Source organism: Opisthocomus hoazin, chromosome 8 (genome assembly GCF_030867145.1).
Source record: "Opisthocomus hoazin isolate bOpiHoa1 chromosome 8, bOpiHoa1.hap1, whole genome shotgun sequence".
NCBI classification, from domain to species: Eukaryota; Metazoa; Chordata; class Aves; order Opisthocomiformes; family Opisthocomidae; genus Opisthocomus; species Opisthocomus hoazin.
The window spans coordinates 13,369,004-13,396,972 of record NC_134421.1 but is presented as its reverse complement, the minus strand read 5'-3'; the positions used below and the strand labels follow the sequence as shown (position 1 = coordinate 13,396,972).

The 27,969-nt window shown below is 44.3% G+C and overlaps 2 protein-coding genes across 2 annotated transcripts; both read left to right on the top strand.

Annotated features, from left to right (window-relative positions):
* The first annotated feature begins 93 nt into the window (after positions 1-93).
* BPIFC (BPI fold containing family C) lies at positions 94-13,996 on the top strand. The gene is made up of 15 exons (XM_009944022.1): positions 94-199; positions 586-697; positions 822-950; positions 1,430-1,585; positions 2,386-2,449; positions 3,258-3,318; positions 4,252-4,343; positions 6,232-6,405; positions 7,122-7,175; positions 8,457-8,627; positions 9,179-9,246; positions 10,572-10,614; positions 11,469-11,532; positions 12,308-12,384; positions 13,955-13,996. The coding sequence occupies exons 1-15, from the start codon at positions 94-96 to the stop codon at positions 13,994-13,996; spliced, it is 1,413 nt and encodes a 470-aa protein (XP_009942324.1).
* Positions 13,997-15,700: 1,704 nt separating this feature from the next.
* RTCB (RNA 2',3'-cyclic phosphate and 5'-OH ligase) lies at positions 15,701-26,920 on the top strand. Its single transcript, XM_075428780.1, has 12 exons — positions 15,701-15,856; positions 16,001-16,079; positions 16,638-16,705; positions 18,486-18,585; positions 19,855-20,011; positions 20,627-20,783; positions 21,898-22,057; positions 22,340-22,515; positions 23,112-23,300; positions 23,787-23,897; positions 24,619-24,738; positions 25,833-26,920. Exons 1-12 carry the CDS (start codon positions 15,764-15,766, stop codon positions 25,938-25,940), a joined length of 1,518 nt encoding a protein of 505 aa, XP_075284895.1. The 5' UTR covers positions 15,701-15,763; the 3' UTR covers positions 25,941-26,920.
* Positions 26,921-27,969: the final 1,049 nt, after the last annotated feature.

The window sequence follows — 27,969 nt, the reverse complement described above, 5'->3', positions numbered from 1 at the left end:
CAGGGAAAGGGAGTACAGCCACCGCGTTACACAGCATGAACTTCTACTATCATTGTAAATATTTATTAACAGCTCCTGTAAAAAACAAGGAAGATGGTGAAGATTTGCTGTTCTCTCCTCCTGTTAAGTTTGCTCAGTGGGCAACTCAGCGCCAACCCTGGAGTCAAAGTGAGGATCACCCAGAAGGGGTTGGATTACGGTACGTGTGGTGTTTTCAGGAGCTGCTGGTAGCATCATGTTGAATCCTGACATGACAGACGTAAGGAGGTGAGGGAAGTGGGAGAAAATGACCTGATCGCAGGCTATGAAGAAAAGGGAAGTTTAAGAGCACAATATAGCAGATACTGTAAGGTGCTTGACAGCATTGTACATCGTATCAAGGTTCATTTGATTTTATATACTGAATCAGTAAGTTCAACTCTTGCCACAACTAGGAGTGAGATCTGAAATAGCAGTTCTGGGTCTCAGATGAGGTACCCTGTTCTTTCTGAATCTGTGTCCATCCCATCTCCTAAGCCAGAAGCACATAACTATAAACACCAAGGTAGTATCAAAGGCAACTGAACTGATCATGTTTTCCTGTAGCCAAGGAGGTTGGGCTGGAAATCCTGAAGCAGAATATGGAGAAGGAGCATTTCCCTGATTTGAATGGCTATGAGAAATTTGGGCTTGGTAATGTCAAATACAACATCTCAAGGTAAGTGTTCTCCCGGGGCAATTTGTGTTTGACTAAAATTTGAATCTTGTTTTGTGTTCACCCTGACTCATGAAATAAAAACTTTTCCTTTTCCTTTCTCTCCCTTATCTCCCTCATGTGCTAGAATACACGTCACTGCTGTTGAATTCCCCAGTGCTTCCATCTCCCTCATACCTGGCACTGGGATAAAACTGGTGATTGGAAATGCTTCTCTTACTGTCGATATGAGCTGGAACATAAGGACCTGGATGTTGTACGTACAGCCTCATGTGTCCTGGGATATTTCTTGATGGAGAATATAAAGATAAAAATGCAAAGTTTAGTTTTTCCTGTGATCTCTTCATGGCCAAGGTTTACATGGACCCTTCTCAGATATCAGTAGGTTAGATTCCAGTACAGCTCTCTTGGCCTACCTTATATCAGGTATATCCCAGTTCTCCCTGCTATGGGCACAGGTCTGGGAACCGAAACAAAATACTTTACAGTACTGAATTGTCTACTTTCCCAAATGCATCATTTTCCAAAACTCCTAGCTGGAAATCTGTGTAGAATACTCAATTCTTTGCAGACATATTAGAATCTATTTTTGTTGTGAGCAATGCAATAAAAAGTATTTGGATAAACAACTCCATCTTCAGTGAACAGAAAAGAGGTCGTTCAAGAATTAATGAGTCTTGAATGTTCATTAAAAATAGCTTTTTTCAGTTATTTTTTTATTTTTACTTTATGCAGCAAAGACAGCGGAAGAAGCACAGTGTACATTTCAAAGGTGTTTGTTACTGCAATATTTTCAACACCCCTGGATAATGCGGGTCATACATCAATATCACTTACCAGCTGCCGGACAACGCCTGGTGATATCGACATCAAGCTGAATGGAAAAAGTGGGTAAGTGGAAGAGATCTGTATATACTCTGCGAGAAAAGAACTGTCAATGAATGGCACAAAGACAACTCACAAAGTAGGGCACCTATTTTGGCATCTGTAGGCACCACAAATGAGAATGAGGGCCCTAATCCAGTGTGAAAATGCCCAAATTTGACCATTGTCCTTGTATTTGTGCACCCTGTCCCTCGAGCAGAGGATAAATATAGCAGTTCCAGTCAGATCAAAAAATTGTGCTTCTTCAGCAACCACTTCTTTCCAAATACTGCTGTACTCTTCAACTCTACCTAGAAGTTACATGCTTGTACTATGCTTTAAGCACTCCTAGTCACAGTGCTATCAAAACTGAACAGAACCAGACTGCTGCCGGTTGTGCCTCTGGTTACAACTCTGTACAACATTATTTCATGGGTTTCTTGTACTTCTTTCTATCTGAATACAACTCTTGTCACCTGGTTTTAGGTTTGGTTTTTTGTTTGTTTGCTTGTTTTCACTTGTATTCGAAGTTCCTAGTGCAGAGACTACCTATTTATTCTGTGTTTGTACATATGTGATGGTGGTAATATGAAGAATTCTTTATTCATAAAGATGAACCTACCCAGGCTAATTACTGAGATGCCTAGTGGTGAAATTATCTCCTTTTAAATGGTGGCTCTCTGATAGTTGTTACATTTCAGAAAGCTTCCTTGCTTACTAGAATATCACACTCAGAGGCCATTAAATTCATGTTCTGCAGAGATATCTGATTTCCTGCTAATGACTGTAGTATTTGACTCTTAAATTGCTTCCTTCCTTTCCTCTAGCTTCCTGCAGAACTTCTTTATCAAGTATCTGAAGAAACCCATTCACAGGAGCTTGGTCACAAACGTAAGCCTTTCAAATTGTGTAGGGGAGGGGTTTAAGGAGCATGACTTTCACAAGTCAGTGCTGTGAACTTGGCAAAGGAAGAACTAGAAAAATAGTATAGTCCTATTCTGGTCTGATCAGCACAGTCACCATTTTGCCAGCCAGAAATGCTTCCAGATAAAGTGCCAAGTGTGTGGCTGAGATATTGGTTAGTCCACAGCTAGGTTCAACCAAGGCAGCAGTAGGGCTGGAAAATGTAATTTTCCCTTTCCAGGGCAGAATAACTCTCTGCCTATGTACCAAAAGGTATCCTGTGTTTTGGGTAACTTTTATACTTGGCAGACAAAACATATATTGGGTGATGCACAGAGATGTTGTAGTGCATCGCCTGATAGTATGACATATTTAAACTTCATCGTATCAGAAACGTGAGCAGTTCTGATGACAACCTGCCCAGGGCCGCTGAGAGGACACAGAGCTTGAGATGGCTGGGATTCTGCCCCAGGGCAAGGATCTCTCCTGTGAGACTGATGGAGATCTCTGCCTCCTCCTTGTGCTATTAAGGCTGTGGTTTTTTCACCCTGACCAGGCTGTCTTCGGCAGCTTCTCACTTTGTTGCCTACAGGCAGCTCTGACATGGGATATGCTTACAGTGCACCAAGCAGAAACCCTGGGGAACCAGATGGCTGAAGAAAAGCAAGTTTAGGTGTTTTGACAAACAAGTGCTGCAATGTGTGTCACATAAGCAGTCAGATTTGATAGCAGACAGGTAAGAAGTTTTTACAGGTCCAGACTATTCAAGCCATAACTTTAGTGTGCTTTTATACAGTCATGTCCCAACATCAGATCTGGGATCCAGTTGATAAATGAAGACCTCCGATCACTGAATGGTGAGTCACTAGGGATATCTTTTCCTTTTGCTTCCCCTCTCCTGTTCAGTGAAATTCTGCAGTTTCCTTAGCAGCAGCTGGTCAGCAAAGCCCCCAGGAGAGGTATCAGACCCCACATTCTGTCTGCTCCCTCGCTTATAGGACCACAGTTAACTGAAGGGACAGGTACTTGGACAAGCAAAGCATATTTCCAAGAAGCCAAGGCCTTGGGCACAATTCTCAACTTGCGAATGTGGCAGCGTGCACACCTGTTGTCAGCAAAGCCACTTGGAGGCCACATAGCAGTGACACGAAGGCAGTTTTCCCTTCCTCCCCATGCTCTGAGTCCTCCTGCACACGCAGCACTTTACAAGCTGAAGCCTGCTCCCCTAGACTGCCTGGAAACTCCAGGCTTACTTGCCTGTTTTGCAGACATGCCAAAGGCAAAATGAAAAAGCTCCTTTGTAAAAAAACTTCTCACTTTAACCATTTTGTGTTACAAGAGTTTCAGGCACCTGAAGTGTTGGGCAGATACCACGTGCAAAACACAAGTATGTAAGCAGATCAGGCACCCACCTTTTCTGGGAAAGTATTTGCAAGTTAGAGGCACTTTGGGTGCTCTCAGAACTGCTTCACAAGAAATCCCAACACCTCCTTGTGCCCTGAAACTTTGGCATGGCTATTTCCTTTTTTTGGTTAGACCAAATTTATTTTTCCACAACAAGAATACATTAGACAAACTAAAGATGGTGTTTTAAAGAAGGTGCCAGTAGAAACATCAAGCCTTAGGTCAGAATGCACGTTAGGAGGTCCCTGGTTGTGTTTTTCCCTACACTTTGGAATAACTTGTGTCATTCTCCTGCAGGAACTGACTTAGTTTTAAGTGTAAATAAAATTCTTCCTGTGATTTTTTTTGTGATATTGGGTATTTTGCTTTATCTACCACCCTTACAGTCCTAATGCCAATTGATGATTTGGCCGAAGTAGACTACTCCTTAAATAGCTCACCAGCAGTATTCCGACGATTCATTGACCTGGACCTAAAGGTAATTGCCTGTAGTACTATTTGGCAAGATTTCTGTAGGTTTTATTATTGTACAATCCACTTTCTAAGATGAACATGATTGCTGTTCTGAACATTAGGACTCAGTATCTGAGAAGACAGACGTTTTAAAGCACTATTGCATTTGTTATTGTAATAATTTTTTAACAATCCTGTTGTAAAATGATTTAAAAGCCATGTCTTTTTTTTAATTGCTGTTGAGTTGGTTATAGCAAATAGAGAGCAGTAAAAGTTGACTAAGCAAGTTAGAAGAAAACAGAGAAAGGGAAAGGAGAGAAAGGGAAAGGTATTCAACTTCATACTTTTCTCGCTGTTGATTAATATCTGGGACTTCTTTGTTCAATCAGTCAGGGGAAGATTTCTACACGCTGCACTAACTAGATGCATGTACTGTCAGATGAGAGAGGAAAAGAAAGAGCAAGACTGTGGGAGCAAAAATTAAGCCCCTGGCACCTTGTATGGGAAGACAGAAGACCCTTGAAAAAGCATGGGAGCCCAAGGAGTGCTGCCAAGTTTAAAGGCCTGAAAGTTTCTTTCAAATCAAGGAGAAAATCTCCTTATGTATTGAAACTAAAATCAGACTAGTTCCTAATTCTAAAAATACTTGATTGTCATTCTGTGTAAGGTGATTCAGTTGAGGGTAGTCATCATCATCATGGTGTCCCAGATCCTTATTTAAGATGCCTTGTGCAAGGTGCTCTACAAAAGGAGAATGCAAAGACAGTCTTGTCACAAAGATCTTATAAATTAAGTATAAAAAAGAGACAATGAGGAAGTAAGAGAGGCAGGAACACAAAGGAACAATAAGCCGGTGTCCATTGGTATGGTAGACACTGGTCTTGGAACACCAGCTCTGCAGCTGCTTTCAAGCTCTTCTGGGTATTGTGGCAGTTAGATTTTAAGCAGGGACCTGAGGTAGGCTAAAGAGGTGATGGCACGGCTATTTACAAGGGCGCTCTCCCACATAAGATGCATCATGAGGGAAAAGCACAAAGTGAGTGACTATTAAATCCAGCAGTTGAAGACTGAACAGGGAGGTCATCAGCAAAGTGACCCAGCACTTTGTAGGCATTTTGATAGTCCTTAAAAGGCAACACAAAATTTAGAGATAGATGGGGAGGAGTTGAGAAAATAAAGACACACAGAATACATTTCAGATTAAACTTAAAGGGGAAACTAATAAAAAGAATTTGAAAAAATCTTAACCTCTGAGCACCTTCCTCACTTTACATCAGTTTTACTTTTTTGTTTAATCTGGATGCATTTGGAAGTATCAGATCTGCAAGCCTTGGCTAATATCATGGGTAGTACAAAAGACAACATGGGTGTTTTTAGGACTGTCTGACACAACTTTCCTTTCTCTCATAGGCATTCTTTTGTCTGCGCAAGCTACCATCTTGCTTCTGGGTAGAATAAGGTGCTGATTTTGACCCAGAAAGACCTCTGGTTTTAGAGATACTTTCTGTAATTGAGAGCATTGAATAGCTCTAGGCAGCAGTTCTCAGATTTAAATTCCTGGAGATAAGGAAAGGAGAAAGTAAGGCTTTTCAATAAGGATCCTCAGTCATACTCTTAGATAGACCCTTAATTTAGAGCCTTTGTTTTCTGAGATGGTAGATTATCTTCAGTAGGTGATCAGCATGTCAAAAGATAGGTCTCAGATGTCATCTGTGAAGATATCCAGTCTCTGGAACTTGTCTTCACCACCTGCTTGAAAGCATCAAGGCTTCAGAGTGTACTGCAAAGCCTGTGTACTCCTTCATACACCAAATGAATAGCCTGAGCAAGAGAAAGGAAAGTAGCATTGTCTGCAGTCATCTTAAAGCCACATTTTGACTCCAATTTTTTTTCTCTCTGCCAATACCTTCCAGGGGATAGTCCATCCAGCTGGAAACTATACTGGCACTCCCTGTGTGGCAGCTCCTTTAGCTATCCCAGACCAAAGCGACTCCATGCTCTACCTTGCCTTCTCTGAGTATTTCTTTCAGACCTCCTCATTTGCTTACTACACTGCAGGGGCCTTCAACATCACCATTGCAGAAGAGGTGAGTAGGACACAGAGAAATGGGGTCAGAGTGGCTCAGGTCATCCAAGATGGGGCTTTGACCTGCCAGTTGTCAGTATGTTGCTGTATAAAGCTGCTAATTGGCCTGCAAAGTCCTGAGACAGTAGATCATAAATACTAGGGTATTGTTATGCTCTTTTATTTATGCTCTATATAGATGCTTCGGGCCACAGCCAGGGGTGTCAAGTTCCACTGAGCAAGGTACCAAATACTGGCAACTTTGATACAAAAAGGAAGGTTTTTGTAGACTTGAGGCATAGAGTTTTCAGACATGGACAAAGGATATATTCTGGGGAATTTAGCAGCCTAAGCGGCTGTTTTCTGAGGGGTCTTCACAGGCTGAAAGCACTACAGGGTCCGTGGAAGCAAAACATATGTCAAAGCACAGTAGCTGTGGCTTGGAGGCTGGCAGACTTGGTTAGCCTCTCTACAGGAGGGTCAGTAAGCCCCAAACCCTATAGACTGCAGTCCAAGCTATAATGGTATTAAGCATTTGTTTTCCCAGGAAGTATTTTGGCATATATTATTGGGAATAAGCTTGAAGTGTACATAGTCCCTTAAGAATATTTCTGAGAACAAAAGGTACAGAATAAAATATTCATTGAAATGACAGTAATAATGCATTTAAACAACAGCCAACCATGAAGGTCAAATCTGGTAAACTCTTTTGTCTTCTTTTTTTCATTTTTGCTCCAGACTTGTAGCTATTTTAATATAAGCACAGAGATATTTGGCAGTATCATCCCAGAGGTGAGTATCATTACTTCCTCAAACTCTTAGGAAACCACACGGTGTGGGTGTCGGCCACCTCACTACTGGTGTATCCCAAAGGCTGGTAGGGCCAGCAGGGCTCCTGTGCTGGAGAAGCAGGCGCATGTGTACCTCGTAACAGCAGAACAGATGGGCCTTGTCACCTCCCACTCCCACAATGAGCTGAATGACTTGCACTATTAACAAACTTGGCCCATGATCTTGCACATCAATTTTTAATCCGAGCGCTGTGCCCAAGCCGCAGCTGTTCCCACCTAAAACCAGCTCTAGGCAGGAAAAAGCTTCCAGTCATGAGTCCTGCTTTGACAGACCTCTGAGAGGGCCTCAGCTCAGAAATAACACCTTTCTCCTGCCCAAAGCTGCATAATTGTCTTTGCTTCACTGCTAGGCTGTGACTGACTTGGCAGAAAGGAATCCAGTAGAGACCTGGGAAGGTACTATAGTGGCCACATGCAGGCAACCGAGCTAACAGATGGGCAGGAAACATTACATCTATGGAACAGACAAGGCAGATGCACAGCATTTCCATTTATTTTAGGTGGAGGAGATGAATATAACAGGACAGAGAATACGAGCATGTGTGGCTTCCACCAGCCTTCTCAGACAGAATGAGAAAGCAAAAATGAGCGTAAGAGAACCTGGGCCATGAATGCTGAGGTTGGATGAAATCAGACTCATGGTTCAAAGAACTTCACATCCTTGTTTTCTTCCTGGATGATACCAAGTTCCTCCCTCAGAAATCTAAGAGTGCTCCAAAGGCAGCCATCCTATGGTCTTCTCTGTAAAATGCCATGAGCATTGATGCTAATATTGCACCCCCTCTGTTCTAAGTAATGAACCTAGTGAGCCTACTCGCTCTTCAGGCAATGGACAGAGTGAGGTTCCTCTGAGGACAGTCCAGAGCAGGAACCTGTCACATGAGATGGGTGAATCTCAAAGTGAGTGACTTCTGAGCTCTTTTGTTGTGCAACTTAAATGTCACATTCATGTTCCATTCCTTTCCTATGTTCACAAATGAGTATTTAATTTCTCTAAAAGAAGAAATCGTACATTCCTGATGTGGCCAAGACTGTTAATTTATCACCACAGAAAACTTCTACTTCCCACTTGCTTGAAAGCATCTTATGTTACAGCTGTCCTTAACCTCGTCTTAAGGAACTACTTCAAAATGATTGCTTCAAGAATGAGAGACTGCAGTATTCTGATCTGTTCTACAAGAAAAGCATTTTTCTGTCTTTTTTTTGTCTTGGAACCTTACAGGTAGCCAAATATTCAGTTACACCCTACCCAGTGATGTTGAAGCTAGTGGCTACTGAAATACCTGTCATCAGCTTAGAGCAAGATTCCTTCACGGCAGAGATTCAGGGTTCCATGGAGGTGTTTGCTGTTCTGCCAGACTCAACCACCCAGTCGTTGTTCACAATGAACATAGTAAGTACAACGAAAAAGGTGACATTTAACTCAGGGTTAAGTATGTTTGTTCCTTCCTTCTGTTAAAGTTCTGTACAAGAAACAAAGTGCCAAATTTCTAATACGTAAACATGCAAATTCCTCTTAGTCACAGGTGGTGCCTCTGTGGCCTCACTTAACTTACAGGACATTTCTATGCTGAAGAATATTTTCCTATAGATGGTCAAAAATCCAAATGTATAACGACTCTTGATTAACCAAAGTTTTGTTCTCTGGAATGACAGTTCTGCAGGCATGAGTCATGCCTCTTGGCAACTTGTGCATTTAACTGAAAACGTCTGTGATTCGTGAAATCTCATTACTCACATTTCTGCTCTTGTCAGTGCCATTCAGACAGGCCGACATTTACTGTGTGTAGCCTTGCACGGGCCGTGGGCTAGGGAGAAAGCTGCATCTACATGAAACAGCTTCCGTACATATCTGGGAAGATGGTATTTCTGTATTTGTGACTCATTCAAAGCAAGGATCCTGGGGTGTTGTGTCTGATAACCCATGGTTTCTTTCTTCTGCAGGCAGCCAATACCAGCTTTGCTCTGAATATATTTGACCAAAAATTGATGGGCTCACTATGTTTGAACAGGTAATTCATCCTGGGATGGAAAGGATTTCCAGACATTTGGAAAACAGCGTTCGCAATCGCAACATTAGCAGTTTAGGCACATGATCAGATAATTATGAATGAGTTTCCCCTGTGTTTTCATCTGCATTAGACTCTATAATTTTCTACTTGGCTATACTTGTACAGTTTAGAGAAGTCAGGAAGCTTCTCTGTGCCAACTGCCACAGTCCCCAAGGGACTGCCCACCAGCTGTGGGCTGCTGCAGGGCAGTGGTCTCATTGGACTCCTCAGCTCTTTACACCTGCTCTCTCCTCTGAGCTAGATAAATGAAGCGTGCAGGGCAGTTATGGTAACCATGAATCATCTGAGAGCCTCCCTCATCCCTTTCCAGCTGGCAAGATGCAACTGCTTTCTAGCCCACCTGTGCCACTGGGAAAGCACAGAGGGGTCCAGGACACGATAAAGAATCTGGACCCCTGTAGTTCCCCTACGCTGATACTCCTGTAGCAGTGATTCTCCAGCTAAGGCACTGCAGCTCCCGAGGGTCAGAAAGCTGGAGACCAGAGGCTTAGGCATTTAGACATCTAACATGTCGCATTTTATAGAGAGAAGCTCTGTATACCAGGACCTTACAGCTGGGAACTGGGACTCTGACTTCACTAAAGACCCTCGGAAAGGCAGTTACAGGGTTAAGAACATGCAGAGTTCGTCAGGGCACAGAGATGTTAGGAATTTAAGGATGACAGCGCTGTTAGCATTTTTTCCAGCAACATTCAGAGAGAAAAATCTAGAGTGTGCTGTGAGCTGGGATGCTGGTTCTGTGGAATCTCAGAAATCATGTGTTGAATACATGTTTGGATACTTGAATATGTACTGAATAACTATTTGAATTTGGAAACAGAGACATTAGCAACACAGCTATCAGCAGCAGTACCAAAGGATGAACAGAATTTTTCTTCCCACCCCGGTAAGGCTTGCATCAAAGCATTACGTAGATGTACCAAAATCCTTGCAAAGTATCAGAGAGCCTGCAAGTCCTTGATGCTAGCCCTGCTAAAGTCAATTGTCAGTAGGATTTCCAAAATACAGCACAGAGGGAGAAGCGCACTCACATTGCTGGCTGCAGCCCCTCTAGCACACTCTTTTGCATGCATGCTCTGCAATGCCCTAAGAAAACTACCTCTTTCTCCAAGAGGCAGTATGCGTTGTGTAAAATATATCGGTTCCAAAGTCTCTTTACAGAGGTCTCTTAAGGGCTGGAGCTCTACAGCAGTGACTGCACATAACTAGAATAACATGTGTCTATCCTTTCTAGCGACTCATCTTGTTTCATTTCTGTCCCTCAGGCTCCAGTTCTCCCTAGCCCACTCCAATGTTGGCTTCTTCGAGGTAAGCGGATAGTTTAAGAACAGAGGAAATGCAAACCAGGCATATCAGTGCTTTCAAAGCTAAAGAGTAAGCAGCTAAATTTTATTTCTATTTCTAAATCATTTGGCTTCATTCCTGGGTGGCTCTTTTCCCGCCTTCTGGCAGCCACCTCTCTGCTGTGGGCTTAAAAGTAAATTCTTTGGGGAAAGTTAGTGCTCTGAAGATGCGATATTCTGTAGTTCCCCTGACTGCCGTACCATATTTCATCGGTAAGCAGAGAGATCTCTCGAATCATAACGGTGAAGCGCACAGTGGTCATCTGAACCGTAGCAGCAGACAGGGCAGCGTGCTGTCTGAGCGATCGCACGCACGACTGAGGCAGAGGCACTCCGCGTGGTGCAGCGGTGCTCGTCACAGATGCTCAGGGTTACAGCAGGGAATGGGATCCAAAATATTGCTCTCAGATGCCTGAAATAGCGCAGTTGTAGGCTTACAGGGGAAAGCCGTCCCTCCGCAGAGAGTCATTTAATTCTGAGTATAATCAATCAGTTCTGAGTAGCTGAGGAGGAAGGATTAATACTGTCCTGGTCCTGCTTTGCTCTGGGTGATAAATTATCTCACAAATACAGGAAATAGACTGTTTTAAACGAAAATGTTGTCCAAGCATGATGAAAGCCATTTGCATTTTGCATCTCACTTCCTTTGCATCATCCTGAAGACCTAAGATCGAAAGCTCATCTGAGCTTATGACTCTTTTGGGTCGAATGACAGCTGAAAGTTGAACATGAGCCTACTAACTCCATCCAGGATTAGGGTATGACAGTTCCACTGCCATCAGGAAGCGATGGCTAACTCAGTTTTCTTGTTTGTGGCAGACTTCGCTTCTGGAGAACATCCTGTCTTACATTTTACAGACTGAAGTCATTCCATCAGCTAATGGTAAGGCTGTATTTCTAAGCTAAAAGCTTCCAGCGGAGTGGGTGATTCTAGGAATTTCTGCTTTCTGCTTAAGTTTCCAGTTCCCACTAACTTGAGCGGAAAATGACCATCAGCCAGCAAGTAGTGGAAAGGGGAGACTGATCTGTAGAGGTGTAAGTGCCCCCTCTCACTGTTCTGCAGTGCCAGCAGAGAAGTCCAGGGCAAAAAGGGCTTGGAAACTCGTAACTCCTCTGCCTTCACCTCGCTCAAGGTGGCCTTGATGCATCAGTGAGAAGCATGTCTCTAGTCTGCACACCTGCCTGAGCCCACTGCCTGGGAAACGTATCCATCTTTAATAGACCAGCACAGGGCTTTTGACTGTCATAGATCTTATTTAAGACTATGGAGGGAGACATAGCTTTGTGCCAGCCCTCTGTGCCGGGATGAACTTCACTTTTCTTAATTAATAGAGACAAACAGGAACAGGTTCTAGTGATGCTAGAGCTGTATTAGCAATCCCCCAGGTCATGAGGGACAAATCACTGAGTACGTAACATGTGGAACGTGGAATGCCTTGGTTTGGCTGCAACACTCTGCCAAGAGGAAAGCACCTCTAATTCTTTTTCCCCTTCGGTAAATGATTCTCATATCTACCTCCCAGGGTTGCTTGCGAAGACTAAGAGGTTAATTGTTGCAAATGACCTAAAAATGTCTCAATGAACAGAACTGTTGAAGGGCAGGTATTTATTATCTTTCCAATGCACACCTAAATCATTGTGCTTGTCTTTTTTTTCAGCTAAACTGTCAAAAGGATTCCCTCTTCCCAATCTGGCCAATGTTACCCTGACGAGACCTCACATTACAATTGTACAGGTGAGATTTTGACACTCTTATGAAAAGGTTATTCCTCTTTTTTGGCTAGGCATTTATTCACCTTCTGTTTGTATAAGAAACCTACTGGATTTCAGCTAGTTAAGCAGTAAGAAGCCTTGGGTTTAAAATGAGATCTGTAATAATGGTAAAATCCTATTAGAAACAGATTTCTCTTTCTTTGAGAGGAAAAGCCAGAACTGAATTAAATACATAACCATGGAGTGATCAAACACACAGCTTGCTCACCCTTATGTGTTGCAAGTCAGTGTGAAAACAGTTTTACCTTTAACATTTCATTCAAGTTTGGCCAATCAAATCAAATTAGAGTTATTGCTACCCACGCAGTCCTGCTGAATTTAACAGGAACAGTCGAAGAGAGAGGGCGGTTAATTCGATTTTGTGCACTAGCTTTTGTTAATAATTGGTGATAATGACTAAGGCTAGTCATCAAAAGTAGTTAATGAGCTCTCAGAAAATATTCTTTGCCTTCTTTGTGCTTCTCCACATCATGCTGTATTCTGTGCCTCTCGCAACACTCTCTAGCCCATGGTTGGAACATACACAATCTTGCTAGACAGTTAATCGGTACAAGGACATTGCTGGCAAACAAACTCCCAGAAAATGGATAAGCCTGTCACATTTCCCCACTTGTTTACCAACTTCTTACTGAATTCCAGCTTTGCACAGACAGTCTGCAACCCTTGCTTGTGGCTAAGCACAAAGCACAGCTCGGGAAAGGAAATGCGAAGGTTGTTTTTAATCTTTCTTTGCATCCCACATACCTGTCAGCAGCCAGCTATGCAGTCCCTACAAAATATAATTGCTTGGAGACTGCTGTCAGTGGCACTAGTTGCTGATAACCTTGTAGGCTAATTATGAGTGAACGATTTGAGTGGTTCTGTGAGGCCCATTCCCCACCTCACTTTCTCCAATCAGTCTCCTCGCCAGTAACTAGGAATGAGAGAGGACACAGAATTTTTATACCCTATCAACACGAGCAGGATTCCTTCCTATTTAAAGCTAGTTTTACAGTCTCCACTTTCAGTCCTAGTCTATTTGCTATTGTCAATAGCAAGAAAGACAATTCTTCCCACTTTTCATAGATAACCACAATAGACTGTGATGGGCTGCTCTCTGCAGGTTCCTCGCTGTCTATGCACCAGCAACTGGGAAGCCGTAAAGCCAAATTTAGATTAGATGGCTAATTCTTAAGTGTCTTAAATTAGGTAAAAAATAATTCCACCTTGTGATGATTGCCTAGTTGCCTCCAGGCTCAGATGAACTTTCTTGGAAAGTCTGTATGATCTTTAGATGTCCCTTCTGTTGCTAGCATGGTGCAAAAGCATAGCACTCAGGGAAAGATGGGTCTCTTTTGCAAAGGTCAAAGGAAAGCATTTAATAAAACTCATTGCTTCTAAGGCTAAGCTGTTTTCAGTAGCTTTTCTGACCTTTAACACCAGGACTGAGTTGAAATTAAAAAAAAACAAACCCACAACAAAACCACCCAAACAAAAGAACCACCTTTGTTTTGTAATTCATAGCACTTCAGTGACTGTTCTTCTTCCCGCAGGGATACATGTTGATTTCTACTGATGTCCACTACAAACACTAACAGAGAAGAGAGACCATTCGTTAAACATGAACTTCAAATGAATAATGTGACTCTGAAGGCTAAAACCTGTCCAGTTCTGCTGAAATGTGTAACTTCATCTCTGACCAGGGCAATGTCGTCCTGGTTGGGGGCGAGGGGCGATGTGGGGAGGCAAAGAAAGCTGATGGAATGGTTAGGCTGTACAAAGGAGGAGAACATATGACACATGCTTGACATTATTTATTCTGGAGTTTAACCGATGTAAAAATGTTTTTAAGATTAATGCCTCTCTTGAAATACAGTCTTGTCTATACACTTCCAGAAAGGTGCTGCAGTCTCTCAAAAGAAGCAAAAGTACATGGTCAAAATGCTGCTAGGGCATTCCTGCTGCTCTGTTTCTACTGTAGTGATCTGAAATTTCCTTCTGAACACGATGCACTAAGTACAAAGTGAGCCCTCTCCAGAACCATGTCAGACTGGGAACTGTCGCAGTTACAACGGGAACTAAAATCTTAGGCATGTCTTCACTAAACTCTTTAACATAAACCTTAACAAAGATGCAGCAGCAGTCCAAGAAGAGAGACAAAGTGGCACTACTACTGCCTCTGATAGTCCCTCTCCCCCTGGGACTCTTCAAATCCTTGTGTCTGTCATGCCCCCTATTTAGCATTGCTTAGCCAGGTTAGATACATTTAACTCCTGGAATGTTTCTGTGTAAGTCTTGCAAGTCTAATCCTCCCACATCTTTGTCAACGTTTCTCTAGATTGAAATTGTTAGATACTTCTTACTTCATTCTGATACGTTGCCTCACCTTCTTTCCCCCCCCCCTTCTTTTTCAGCACTTTCTTTATTAGCATGCAAATCTGAACACAGTTCTGCAGAGGGCTCTGCCTGCCCAGCAACGCTCAGGTGCTTGCCCTTTGGCCGTGCCTGAACGGAGAGCAGGCGCAGGCCTCCCAAACTAGCACCAACAGAGGAGAAACAAAGGCCGTGACGCCACATCCCGCTCCGTTCTGCTGCTTTTGCGAGCCCCAAACCGCTCCTGTGCAACGCCCCGGCGTGCGGCCCAGACCCCAGCCACCCCACGCCCCTCACCCCTCACCAGCGGCCCTCCCCAAGCCGAGACTGCGCAGCAAAACGCTGTTCTCACGCTGCGAGGCGCGGCCGAGCTGCTGGTGGGCCGCAGCCAGCTGATGAGCAAACCACACGTCCACCCGCAGCCCTACCCCAACACCCCGCGGGCCGAAACCGCCAGGCCCCTGGGGCACGGCTCGCGCTGGCCACCGGCACCAGAGCACCCACCCGTTCCTTCGGCAGAGCCAGCCCGAAGCCGTGCGCGGCGTGAGGGAGAGGGGCGGCCGGGCACCAGGCCCAAACCCCGCTTCCTTCGCCCCAGCGCGGCCCGGGCATGCGCTCCCCTTCACGCCTCGCCCTGCGGGTACCGGGTGCCTCGATCAGGCCCGCTCCGGTCCGCTGCTGTACGAGGCAGCACGGGGCCTAACGGCGGGCCGGCCGGGGGACCGGCTGCAGGTTGCATCCTGCCCGGCCTCGGGCAGGGGTGAGGGGGCGGCGGGCCGTAAGGCAGCCGGGTGGCCAGCGAGGGCCTCTGACCGACCTCGGAGGCGAGGGAAGGGAGCGGCCGCGTCTCTCCCCGGTGCAGGCCGCTCCGCGGCAGGACGCTAGGGGGCACCGGCAGCCGCCAGCCCTCCGCTCTCCCTCGGAGGAAGTTTGACCCTCGGCGGGCGCCGTGCGTTCCTGCCGCCGGCCGGGTGTGGGGAGCCGCCGCCATGAGCCGCAGCTACAACGATGAGCTGCAGTACCTGGACAAGATCGACAAGAACTGCTGGCGGATCAAGAAGGGCTTCGTGCCGAACATGCATGTGCGTGAGGGGTGGGCTGCGCTCAACCAGGAGCCCGGGGGTGCTCCGGCGGGGGGGAGTAGGGGTGGCCCGGGCCGGTGTAGGCCGCAGCCCCGGGCCGGTGTAGGCCGCAGCCCCGGGCTGTCCTGACGGCTCTCCCCGCAGGTGGAGGGCGTTTTCTACGTGAACGACCCGCTGGAGAAGCTGATGTTCGAGGAGCTGCGCAACGCCTGCCGCGGCGGAGGTGGGTCTGGCGGAGGGAAGCGGTGCTCGGTCCTCGGGGCGGTGTCGGGGCCCTCACACACTCCTTGCCGTGGCCGGAACCGCAGCGTGCCGTGCCGCAGCCTGGTGAGCGGCGCAGGGGGGGTCGCCTGCCGCTGCAGCCTGCGTCCTGTGCCCGGGTCGGAGGGGTGGGCACAGCCTTGCCGACTGCCCTGCGTGCTCCAGGGCGCACCCGGAGCCCCCGCTCTCGCGGGTTACTGTGGCGGGGGCCGGAGCCCGGGGCTGTCTGTTCTGCGCGGGGCCGGACCCGGATCCGGCAGCTGGGTTGGTGGGAACGCGCTCCAGCTGTTTGCACAGGGCGGTGTGCGCTGGTGCTGGCGCAGCGGAGGGAGGCCTTTCGCGTGATACCTCATCTCGTGAAGCTGCGGATCGTGTGTGGCTTTGCACCAGATCAGAATACTTGCTGGTGTCCAACTTCTGATTTGCCAGTGTTTTGAGCAGCCTCTTTAGCAAGTGCTTTATTGTGATCACCGTGATGAGTTATGAGATTACTTACCTTCTTTTTTTTCCTCTTTTTCAGGTGCAGGTGGCTTTTTGCCTGCTATGAAACAGATTGGGAATGTGGCTGCGTTACCTGGCATTGTTCATGTGAGTAATTGCTCTGAAAGTTTGCTCTTTTTGTGTTCCTGTTTGCCAGGGATTATTGCCTTCCAAGTGGGGACTCCATTGTGAGAGGGGGTATGGACCAAAGTTCTAGAAGCCGTCTCTGAGTATGGAGTGCTTGCAAGGGCAGGCTGTAAAACTAAGCTGTCAGAAAGGGAAGTATCCGCTTACTTCATTGACTGCCTTTTCACATGAAGCTTTTTTAGCATTGCTTTATGCTCTTTCACTTAGCCTGAGCCAGCTCTGCCCCACTGCTTATATTGTCTGTTTGTTGGTTTTGAGTTGCCGCTGCCGACTTTCAATGCATGGAGGAGTGAGCAGAGAGCAGGAGGTGACATTGTTGTCTATATTACTGTTGCTGCCCTAATGTCAGTAGTGAGCATTACCATGCACTCAGTACTTTTTTGCCCGCCCCATGCATTTTGGGAAGTGAAGCATCAGATATGGTGATGCAGCAGGAAAACACTAGGCTGTGCCGCTTTTCAAGAAGCGCTAAGTACAATGTGGAAGTGATCTTTTTCACATTCAATATTGTGTATATTAATAAGTAAAACATTTTTTAAAATTGTTTCTCTTGGTGACTTGGCAAAAGTTTTTAATTTCTGGCTGTAGTAAAAGGCAGCCCATCACGCTGTTAAAATGCCTTAGCAGTCAACCAAAAAGGGAGTAAGGTAGAATAGTAGCAACCTGTTAAAATGGGAATTTTGGCTGGTAGTTTGTGGGAGAGATGTTACAATCATCTGTCTATTCAAATCTTCACTTTTTATTTCCAAACCAAGAGATTTTCTTGGTGATAGCAGGGGGAGGCAGAAGAAGCACATAATCATGCTGAAAAGTACTATTCTTTTTAGTGTATAGTAACAGTTTAACACATGCTAAAAGGTTCCAATTTCTTATGGCTTTCTGGGTGTTTGGGGCTTTTTTTTTTGTTTGCTTAAATAGATTGCTCAGCGCTGTTTGTGGTGTCCTAATCTAAACTTGCCAGGCTAGATATACTTTGAACTTGGGGCTCTGTGCGGAAGCATGCTCTTACTTTCTTTAATTAGTAGTAATATGGAAAGGTTCAGTAAAAAAAATATTTCCTAAGTTAAAATGACACAGCTCATATTTTGTCCTGTCCTATCAGGATATTATCCTGAAAGGATGACTTTGGCCTGTCTACACGATGCAGCCTTTGGTCAGTGTTCAGTGACGCAGCTAAGAAGAGAAAATGCTGACTGTTTTATGATTGCATTCATAGCATTGAACTTTTCCCGTGTTACATTTATGGTATTTAAATACTGCAGATGTCTCTAGACGGAACTTGGTAAAGATGAGCTTATCTTCACTCTTATATATCTGCTCTGTGTTACTCATAAGATATTGCCTGCATAAATTTTGAATGCAGTGACTCTTGAGTTCAAGAAAAAGCTAGGTTAGAATTCCATTTGAGATCCCAATTCCTACATTTAGGTGCGTCAGCTCCTCTGAAGTTTTCTTGAGGTCTGGTCAATGGAGCCAAGAGGGCTTCTCAGCTGAGTAGCCACTGGATGTTTGCTGCAGAGTGAGATCTGCTCTCTGCTTTCTTTGTCTGGCCTGTAACTGCAGGAATTTGGATACTTACATGAATGAATGTGCTTACTCCATCTACATCTGAACATCCATTCTCTTTTTGATGTGTTTGTTTGCAAATGTGACAACCACTGCCACAAGGCAAAGTGTAACCACAGTGTCTGTGCAGCACAGAGTTTCGTAAAACTTAAAAATTTCCTTTGTTCTCTTTCAGAGATCAATAGGCCTTCCAGATGTCCATTCTGGATATGGGTTTGCCATTGGCAACATGGCTGCCTTTGATATGAATGATCCTGAAGCAGTGGTTTCACCAGGTGAGGATGATTGACTTAACCTGCACTGAGAAATACCTGGGATGGCATGAAAACACTTTTTGAAATGGCAGGTCTTTACGGTACTTTATATACGCAACCAAAGCAAAAAATACGTCAATCATAGGGAGTTAAACGGTGCTTAATTCTTGCACTCAGAATCTTTATTCCTTATGGAGCAGGTGATTGCACTGAAAACATCTAAACAGTACAGAGAGAATTGCCCTTGTGGTTTTGGCTTGGGCTCGTGGTATCCCTCAGTTTTGAAGGGAGAGCACAAGGCTTTGAACTAGGGTTTTGCCAGGATGGTAAAGAATTGACTATTTTCTTTGAGCAGTGTTTGAAAACATCTTTTCAGAGTGTTTCTACACCTTTTTAAAAATGTGACCTTAAAATATGTCTGTATTTTGAATAAACATCTGGGTTTTTAATTACTGATGATCTGGAGATGCTTTTGTGGTTTTCATCAAAAATTCTATACGTGTTTCAGGTTTGCTTCAGGCAGTTCCAGTACTCCTGATTGACTCAAATGCAAGATCTCGTAGTCTGGTCTCTCCCCTGTGACCCTAGTTAATATCAGAACTTCCGTACTAAAGGTGGCATGATTGGTCTTTCACATTAGGCCTTGGCCCGCAACATTTATTTTTATTAAATACTAAGAGTTAAGCAAAACACTAAACACTGAAGTTTAATGTTCCTTGTAAGTATTTATCACTTATATTATAACTAGTTGTTGTTTATTCCAGTGAAGATTCAAAAAGGACTTGCTTTCAGGGACTTGCTTTCAAAAACATCTTGCATCAGGAAGCCATACTAAGATCTGTCATTTTTCTTCTGACCTTTGCAGAAGAGCAGGAACATCCCCTTTACTTTCTGAGGGCAGTGTATTTTATAGTTGTGTCTTGTTCTCTTTGTCTGCTTGCTGGAGCAACTTTGTAAACACAGAGCTCTGTAGGCAGTTGTACAGCTATGTCTGTAGAGCGTATGCTCAAGACTGAAAAGCTGTTTGGATTTTTTAAAGAGTTTTCAGTTTTTTCTCTGCAGGAGTACATTTTTGGCTGTCTTGAAATCTGAGGCTTCATGTAAATCTACTAAAATGAAGCTTAATGCAGTTCTGCTTTTTTTCTCAGTATTGTGTCAGAAAGAATGGGCAAGATTACAGCATTCAGTACATACTCCCTGTCAGCAGGGACACTGGTTTAAGATGAGTATTCATCAAATGCTCGCCATCAGCGCACTTTATCAACTCCCTGGCTTTTTGTACACTTCTAGGTGGTGTCGGATTTGACATCAACTGTGGTGTCCGCTTACTTCGTACAAATTTGGATGAAAGTGATGTGCAGCCTGTGAAGGAGCAGCTCGCCCAGGCTATGTTTGACCACATTCCTGTTGGTGTCGGCTCCAAGGGTGTTATCCCCATGAATGCCAAGTAAGAGAATGACTTTGTGCGTACATCACTAAAGGGGACATCTCCGTTGTTTATTTTGATGAAAGATTCATCAGTGGGAGACGTTAAGAAAGAAGAAGTAATTCCAAACCTCTTTCCATTCTTTCTGCACGTGTACTTCACCAGGAGGACTGGCATAATCGTCAGTGCAAAAAGCCAGCTGTTTCTTCCCCCATTTAAAACCCTGAAGTAACTAAAAACTCTTGGAAGGTTCTCACTTATTCTGACAGAAAACCTCCATGAACGTAAAGACATATTTTGAAGGGGATGAGAGAGAAAATAGGATATTCCCCACAAAACAAAGAGGAAAAAGTAATAACCTAACTAAGGTTAATACATTTATAGAGATTGATTTGCATGAAGTAGTAAGAAGTTGGACTTCTGGTTAGGCAAGTTGGGGACTGATCATAAAATCATAGAATAATTTAGGTTGGATGGGCTCTCTTGAGGTCATCTCATCCAACTCCCTGCACATAGGAGGGCTAACTCTGAAGGTAGGTCTAATGACAAAGTTACATGAGGTTGCTCAGGACCATATCCAGTGGAGTTTTGAGGATTTCTAAGGATGACACTTATGTAGGTGTTTGATAATTGCAGGGATTTGGAAGAGGCACTGGAGATGGGTGTGGATTGGTCTCTCCGGGAAGGCTATGCCTGGGCAGAGGACAAGGAGCACTGTGAGGAATACGGAAGAATGCTGCAGGCTGACCCCAACAAGGTCTCCTCAAGAGCGAAGAAGAGAGGTCTGCCTCAGGTAATGTTGTGTTTCGGGGGGGCTGTGGGTGCTCCCAGGGTTCAGATGCGAAGGTTAGCAAGTAGTTCTCTAATTTTCTGTCTTTTCTTGAAACTCCGCCTAGAATTTCTGGGCAGGAGGAAAGGTGAGATGGTGGGGCCGTTTCTGAATAACTCTTGATAGAACTGTAACAGAGGGAAACGATACCGGGCCTACCCAAGGTCCCTGGGGCCATCAGTTTTTCATCAAACAACACCTGGCACTGGAATTAATTTTTGGTGCATTTCCTCATCCAGATGTAGTTTTGTTTTTGAGACAGGCAAGTTACTCTGCAACTTTTCTCTTTGTTTTCTCAGCAGATTAATAGCAGGGCAAGGAAGGATATCATCATAAACAGAACAAGCTCATAACTTCGAATTGCAGTCCAAGCATTGGATTTCTTTTCTATACCTATTATCTTGTTGCTCTGGTTGAACACTTCTGAGATGGCTATACTAACATTGGTATTTGTAAAGCTGTTTTTAATGTGACTTACTGAGTTTTTCGAATTGTGGTGCTGCAAGATTGTGGCATTTTAACCTCAAAATAATATTATGTGGTCAATTTTCACATTCGCCTTGCAAATAAGTGATCATCTGTTATGGAGTTGAAAAAATTTGGGCTTGGAAATGGAGTATCTTGCTTTAATCTATTGAAAGGTTGTAAGTATCTAATTAACAGGATGTTGTAACTTCCTTGTGGCATTAGAACCAAGTATAAGACTGTATGTCTGCCTTGCCTATACAAATTGAAGATGAATTCTCAGTACCCAGTACTTTTCCCGTCTTTCAACTAGACCTAAGTAAGTTGGAAAAAAGTGGCAGCACAGTCTGTAGATACTGGTCATTTCGTTTAATTGCAGTCTTGTCGAAACAGTAAAAATAGTTACAAATCTGAACAAAGAGGACAGTGATGGTGCTACTGTGTTCTACTTCCTTTCAGTTTATATGGGGACTTTTTTTTCCTGGAGAAGCTTTTCCAAAACCAAAACCTTGCTGTAGCAATTTGCCCTACTGCCCACATTCCCGTAGCTCTCCCCTGTGCTCCCAGAGGCTGCTTTACTAGCACTGTCTGATCAGTGTGTTGTGATTGGCAGCTGGGGACCCTGGGAGCTGGAAATCATTACGCCGAGATCCAGGTTGTGGACGACATTTACAACGAATACGCTGCCAGGAAGATGGGCATCGACCACAAAGGGCAGGTCTGCGTGATGATCCACAGTGGCAGCAGAGGCCTGGGCCACCAGGTTGCCACAGGTATGATCTGACTGTCGTAGGTCCCTGGAGTGAAGCAACCTCTTCGGCGTGGTCTTGTCATTGACAGTAAACTCCAGAACAAAAGAGTATTTCTTACGACAGGGGTTGTCTGTTTGCAAACAGTTGATAATGTTCTGCCACAGATTTGCTTTTGTATTTGAGAAGAAGCCGTAGGTTTGACTGACAGACGGTTGAGTTCAGTTTTAGAATATAAATGATAGACACCCATGTTAATCTCACAAATTGAAATGAAATTAAGAAGTTGCTGTATTTATTTCGCAGATGCCTTGGTGGCTATGGAAAAAGCTATGAAACGGGACAAAATCATAGTGAATGATCGCCAGCTGGCGTGTGCCAGGATTTCCTCTGCAGAGGGACAGGATTACTTGAAGGGAATGGCAGCTGCTGGAAACTACGCATGGGTCAACCGCTCTTCTATGACTTTTCTAACAAGACAGGTAAGCGCAGAGTTGTCTCCAATGGAAATATTTTGGTACACATCTCCTGCATTATCCCAGAAGAATGGAACACAGAGTAGCTGCAGTATTTAACGTCATTTTCATTTTTGTGCTTCTTAAACTGTATTTTCTGGAGAAACTTACACAAAGCTCAGTTATGGCTATCCATCTGAAACCTCTCAACATCACTGGATTGTACTTGCAGAAGCCACATAAGGAATATTTTTGAAAATGCCTTGAACTGGAAAAAGAGCATACAATAAAATTGTTTTTACACTGCCGAAGTCATGTTTTCAGAGTTGCAAGAATTTGTGGAGTTGATACCTGACTGGATTCCAGCATTAAAGCTACCAATGGCAAATAAACAATCTAGACAGTCCAGTTCTGTCACACCCAGCACTGTTGAATTCATTCTGTTTTGGCTGAATTTGACTAAAGTTTCTTACCTGACATGCGAAATGTTTAGGTCACTGACTTATCTGTAAGAAACCCTTTCAAGCAAACTTGCTCCTTTTAATTCCTAAAAAGATTGTAAATATTCCACATGTACACAGCAGTTTTCTTGTATTTCCCATCCTGATTTGCTCTCTTTTTAGGCCTTTGCCAAAGTCTTCAACACAACCCCAGATGACCTTGATATGCATGTTATCTATGATGTGTCTCACAACATTGCCAAAGTGGAGCAACATGTAGTGGACGGAAAGGAGCGGACTCTGCTCGTGCACAGAAAGGGATCAACCAGGGCCTTCCCCCCTCACCACCCTCTTATCGCTGTTGATTATCAAGTAAGTTTAGCTGTGGGAGAGGGAAATCAGAAGAGAAGTCTGGATCAGTCGGACAATTTTAGGGTTCCTAGCAGAGAGCTAAATGCTGCGAGTTATTTTTTTGAGCTAACAGCACTGGAACCCTAGTGGGATGGCAATATTCTGCTTGTTTGTGTGTTAGATCTTTGGGACACTGAGCTCCCTCTTCTGCTCCACACCCACAATGGTTGGAAGATCATGAAGGGAAAGAAGCGTTTCATACCTAGGACAGGCTTCAGCAATTTGCCTTGTCTGTCTGATGGACACAAGTCTTTTGATCTGCTGGTGTGCATCTTTCAGTGCAGTTAGTTCCCCAGAGTCCTTGATACCAGACACCTGAAGCAAGCAGGGTTGCTATGAGGGAATGTGAACCTGACCCCCTTTTCTGGAGATACAGTTCCTCTCAGACTTTTATTAAGAGTGAGGTTTTTAGGGTTTTTCTTGTGAATTAATACTTTGCATCCACAGCTGACTGGACAGCCTGTTTTGATTGGCGGGACTATGGGCACCTGTAGCTACGTTCTTACTGGCACAGAGCAAGGCATGACGGAGACCTTTGGAACTACTTGCCATGGAGCCGTAAGTCGAAAAGTTATTTCAGGAAAGGACTGGAATGGGACTGTTGTCCAGAGAACAAGGTTGTTCAAGGGTTTCTCAGTGTGAGATTCATCTGTTGGTCATACAAGTAGAGAGTATAGAGGTGTAGCCTTGCTGCAGTAATCCCAGCCCAGTAGGACCACAGGCCAGAAGTCCTCTTTGTCCCTTACTGAGTAGTTTTGACTAGTGCAGAAAATGTAGGGGGTGCTGCTTTATACAAGGCAAATGTTAGGATGAAGATGTAGAGAATGAGCTCCTTTTCCCAAATTCTGATATCTGTGAGCTAACAAGAAGTATTAACTGTGCTGAGGCTGTCCATATAAAACTCCTCAATAGGTAGGAGAAGGTATTTCCTCCCCTATTATTTACGGGATGAGACAGGATCATTGAGGAAGATAAACAGCTTCCAGTAAAACTCCCGACTGCTGAGCACTGTCTGACAAGTGTTGCGGGTAAAAAGACACTTGCATACTTGTATGTTATACCCATGGAACTTTGCTAGCCATCATACCAGATGTGTGATTTTTGCAGGAGCCAACCACCCGCAGTCTAAATTCATTTCCCGTTTTGTGGCTTACTGTGGTCTGTGCCCTCAACCATTCTATGTTTCCGTATAATGTAATAATGTTTTTCTTTCATAAGGAAGAGTTCTGTTTTTTTCTAAACCGCTACAAAAAATAGAACTAACAAAACTGCTGTCTAGGGTCGTGCACTGTCTCGAGCCAAATCTCGACGTAACTTGGACTTCCAGGATGTATTGGACAAGCTGGCTGACATGGGCATTGCCATCCGTGTTGCTTCTCCCAAGCTGGTCATGGAAGAAGTGAGTTTAATGCTTCATTATCTGGGAGGGAAAAGGGAGTCTTGCTTCTTGGCTGAATGTCCCTTCCTGACTTGATTTTTTTGCAGAGCTGAGTGATCGCTAGTACTCAAAATATAAAGCTTGTCTGATTTCTGATAGAGCTATCCAGTTTTTTGGAAAATAGTGTGAAGTCTTCCCTGTCCCTAAAATCCTGCTGCAAGGGGAGATGCCAGTTTGACAGGTTTTAGGGAGTATGGTTTTTTGCTCTTCTGCCTGGCAATAGGGGTGATTACTGTCAACCCTGAGAAGTCTGTGTGAGCATCACAAAAGTAATTGTGTTTTATGGATTCTTTTCTTGAATTATGTTCTCCCAGCTTTAAACTTACTTTACACTGCAGCTGTCGTGTAGATTATTAGCAGTGTATGAGATCTCTCCCTCCTTTAAGATGAATTCCTGTATTTGCTCAAGAAGAGGACTCCGAATGCCTAGAAAACTTTGAATATTATGACTTCCAGTTCCTCTGCATTAACATGATAGAATGTCTTTTCTTTTCACAATCTCATTCATAGCAGTACATTAATCATTTGGAACTATGCTGTTGTGGGAGTTGGTGTTACACAGACATGTTGATCGTATTCAGATCTCTATGTAAGAGCAGCTTCCTTGTCAGAATGCTGGAGAGGGGAGCCATAGAGTTCAGCGCTGACTCCTGTCACTAAGAGGCAGTGAAGATAAATCTTAAAGGCTGTCTGTAAGGAGGAAGTTGGAGGGACTTCCTGCCAGGTAACAAGGCTTGACACTCTCACATGCTGGTGGACTGGATTATCTGAGAATATAGGGAGAACTAAACCCAGATAGCTAGTATTTTAGCTGAAATACGGTGAAAACTTATTTGGAAAGCTAAGTGTCTTTTTTAGATATGTAAGGTGGCCAGATTCTCAACATGTGAATCTACTTCTGTACCCTCAATTCATATGATTCTATTTATGATTCTATTTTTGCAAAGAGAAGAGGGAATCTCAAAAGCCTACATCTAACTTCCTGTGACTTTGAGGTCTTTAAAGTTTGGTCTTTTTTTTTTTTTTTTTTTTTTCTCTCTCTCTTCCCCCTCCAGGCACCAGAGTCTTATAAGAACGTGACAGATGTCGTTAACACCTGCCACGCAGCTGGCATCAGCAAGAAAGCCATTAAACTGAGACCTATTGCTGTTATAAAAGGCTAGGAACTGACAAGGGCAGTAGAAACGCACGAACATCTCCAGGCCTTACACAAAACTGACTAGAACCATCATCTTCCCACACCTCTTGGACTCTGTAGGATGCTCAGATATTGGATCCCTGTTCTGGAAACACAGCAGTTGAGGACACCCCTGTTTTTAACCACTCCTGGGCATAATTAATGCCCCCGCTTTCCTCCTTGTTATATGGTGTTCTTTCCTTGCGAGGAAAGGGCGAAGGAATAAGTAAGTCTTGGGTTTTACATGCAGTCCCTCACCCATTTGCCTGATGATTCCACAGGCAGGACTTCGGACTTGCCTGAGTTGTTGCTAACTGTTGTGCTGCGACACCACCTCCACCAGTGAAGATGGCGTATGAACCAGACCTGCGGTCGCTGCACCTGAGTGCCTGGAGCTCTTTCCGTTTATAGAAGTTCTCCGATAGGCAGGGTATAGCGCTTCTGGGCAGGGAGAGGTTGCTCTGTTTGCAAATACCTTTATGCATAGTCTGTCGTTGCATGTTTTGTGGCAGTTGGGTAGAAATCTGGAGTTGGGAGTGGTCTCCCACTTGGGTTGAGAGTGACTAGCTAGGCTTGAGGCGCAGTCTTCCCCTCTTCCCCACCCATTTAACGCAGCACCTGTTGTACTTGGCTCAGTACAAGTACGTGTTCCAGTCTTCTGGAAATGCTAGTAGGGCCAAGTGTGTTGCTTTGAGAGGTTTTGTTTGCCCGGTAAAAGTTGTGATTTAGCACCTTACAGATGAGCTAATCCAGTATTTTGCAAAGTTCTAAGCATGCAGAAGTTGAATTGGATCATATTGCTCACTGTCCTGCAGCTCTGGTGTGAACGAGTCCAGTTGCAGGGTCAGACCCAGTACAATGTGACTTCTGATGTTTCCTTTACATTCGTTGACCAAGGCTGGAGGGGAAGCTGAGCATCCCCACTGGATCATTTTGAGGATTACAAATAAAATGGGAAGATGGACACTGCAGTGTGTCTGTGTCATGTTTATTCTGTGGCTGAAATGTCTGTTGTCCACGGTTAAGCACATGTATGAGCTTGAAACCCACTACGTTTTGTGACTTCAGCTGATAGATCTTGCAAAGAAACGTGCAGGTGGCAGAATTTCTTGCAGGATGCAAGAGAAGGGCAATGCAGAGCTGTTTTCTCACCTTGGTGATGACAAGAGTATTATAGCTACGTGGGTTTGCCTTTCTCGGGGCCTGCTGGGGATGGGGGCTGCCTGTAAAGCCTGTCTGCAGACACAAGAGGGCGGCCGGAGGAAAATTAAACCTCAAAGTAAGAGTGGAGCCCTGCCAGGGCCTCGTGTAAAAGGAGCGGGTTGTGATGGATGGACTCGAGTGCCTTTTGATGAAACGTCCCTTGAAGTTTAGGATCTGAGCCGAAACTTGTTTATCTGACGAGGCATAATGGCGTTTTACTGTCTTAATGGCTTCGTGCTTATTGGTTTCTTAAGCTCAAATACTGAATTTGCTGCAGGTTCAGAAGCAGTACGTGCAGTAACAGTCGCTGCTGTGAGTCCTTGTGGGTCTGAGTTGACAGAGGGTTTCTTGTTTTACCCTGCTTTCTGCAGTGGAGTTGTTGCAGATTGCATCTCTGAGGTCTTCAGAGACACACTTGCTGGATTTCAAACAAAAATAATTTCACTTAGAAATGTGAATTAGCCTCCAGTGACTGAAAGATCAGTCACTGTTGACACTGTTCGTGTCAAGTCTTCTGCAGAAGTGCATGTTTCATGCAGAAGTTTCTGTCTATAAATAATTCACTCTCTGATGTGGAATGCAAGGGAACCCTTAAACCATTCATATTTAAAAACAAAAGGCATTTCTCAAGCACAATTCTCCTTTCAGCTTTTACCTACCATTGCCGTTAAGAGACAAATCTCAGTTTTTCACAACAAGCTGAAGTCGTGTACCGTGGACGTGCCGTAAGTCTTCTGATCATCAGTGTTTATGCATTAACATTCAAGAATGCAAGAAGTACAGTCCATTTTGGTTTCCTGTTGCAAAGCTAG

What these genes read in the sequence shown, in the direction of transcription:
- RTCB (XM_075428780.1), top strand. Translation starts at nt 15,764, where the DNA reads ATGAGCCGCAGCTACAACGATGAGCTGCAGTACCTGGACAAGATCGAC. An exon ending in CAACGCCTGCCGCGGCGGAG is followed by an intron (nt 16,080 to 16,637) that starts GTGGGTCTGGCG and finishes CCTCTTTTTCAG; the next exon opens with GTGCAGGTGGCTTTTTGCCT. An exon ending in CGTTACCTGGCATTGTTCAT is followed by an intron (nt 16,706 to 18,485) that starts GTGAGTAATTGC and finishes GTTCTCTTTCAG; the next exon opens with AGATCAATAGGCCTTCCAGA.
- BPIFC (XM_009944022.1), top strand. Translation starts at nt 94, where the DNA reads ATGGTGAAGATTTGCTGTTCTCTCCTCCTGTTAAGTTTGCTCAGTGGG. An exon ending in GTCAAATACAACATCTCAAG is followed by an intron (nt 698 to 821) that starts GTAAGTGTTCTC and finishes CTCATGTGCTAG; the next exon opens with AATACACGTCACTGCTGTTG. An exon ending in GGCTCACTATGTTTGAACAG is followed by an intron (nt 9,247 to 10,571) that starts GTAATTCATCCT and finishes TCTGTCCCTCAG; the next exon opens with GCTCCAGTTCTCCCTAGCCC.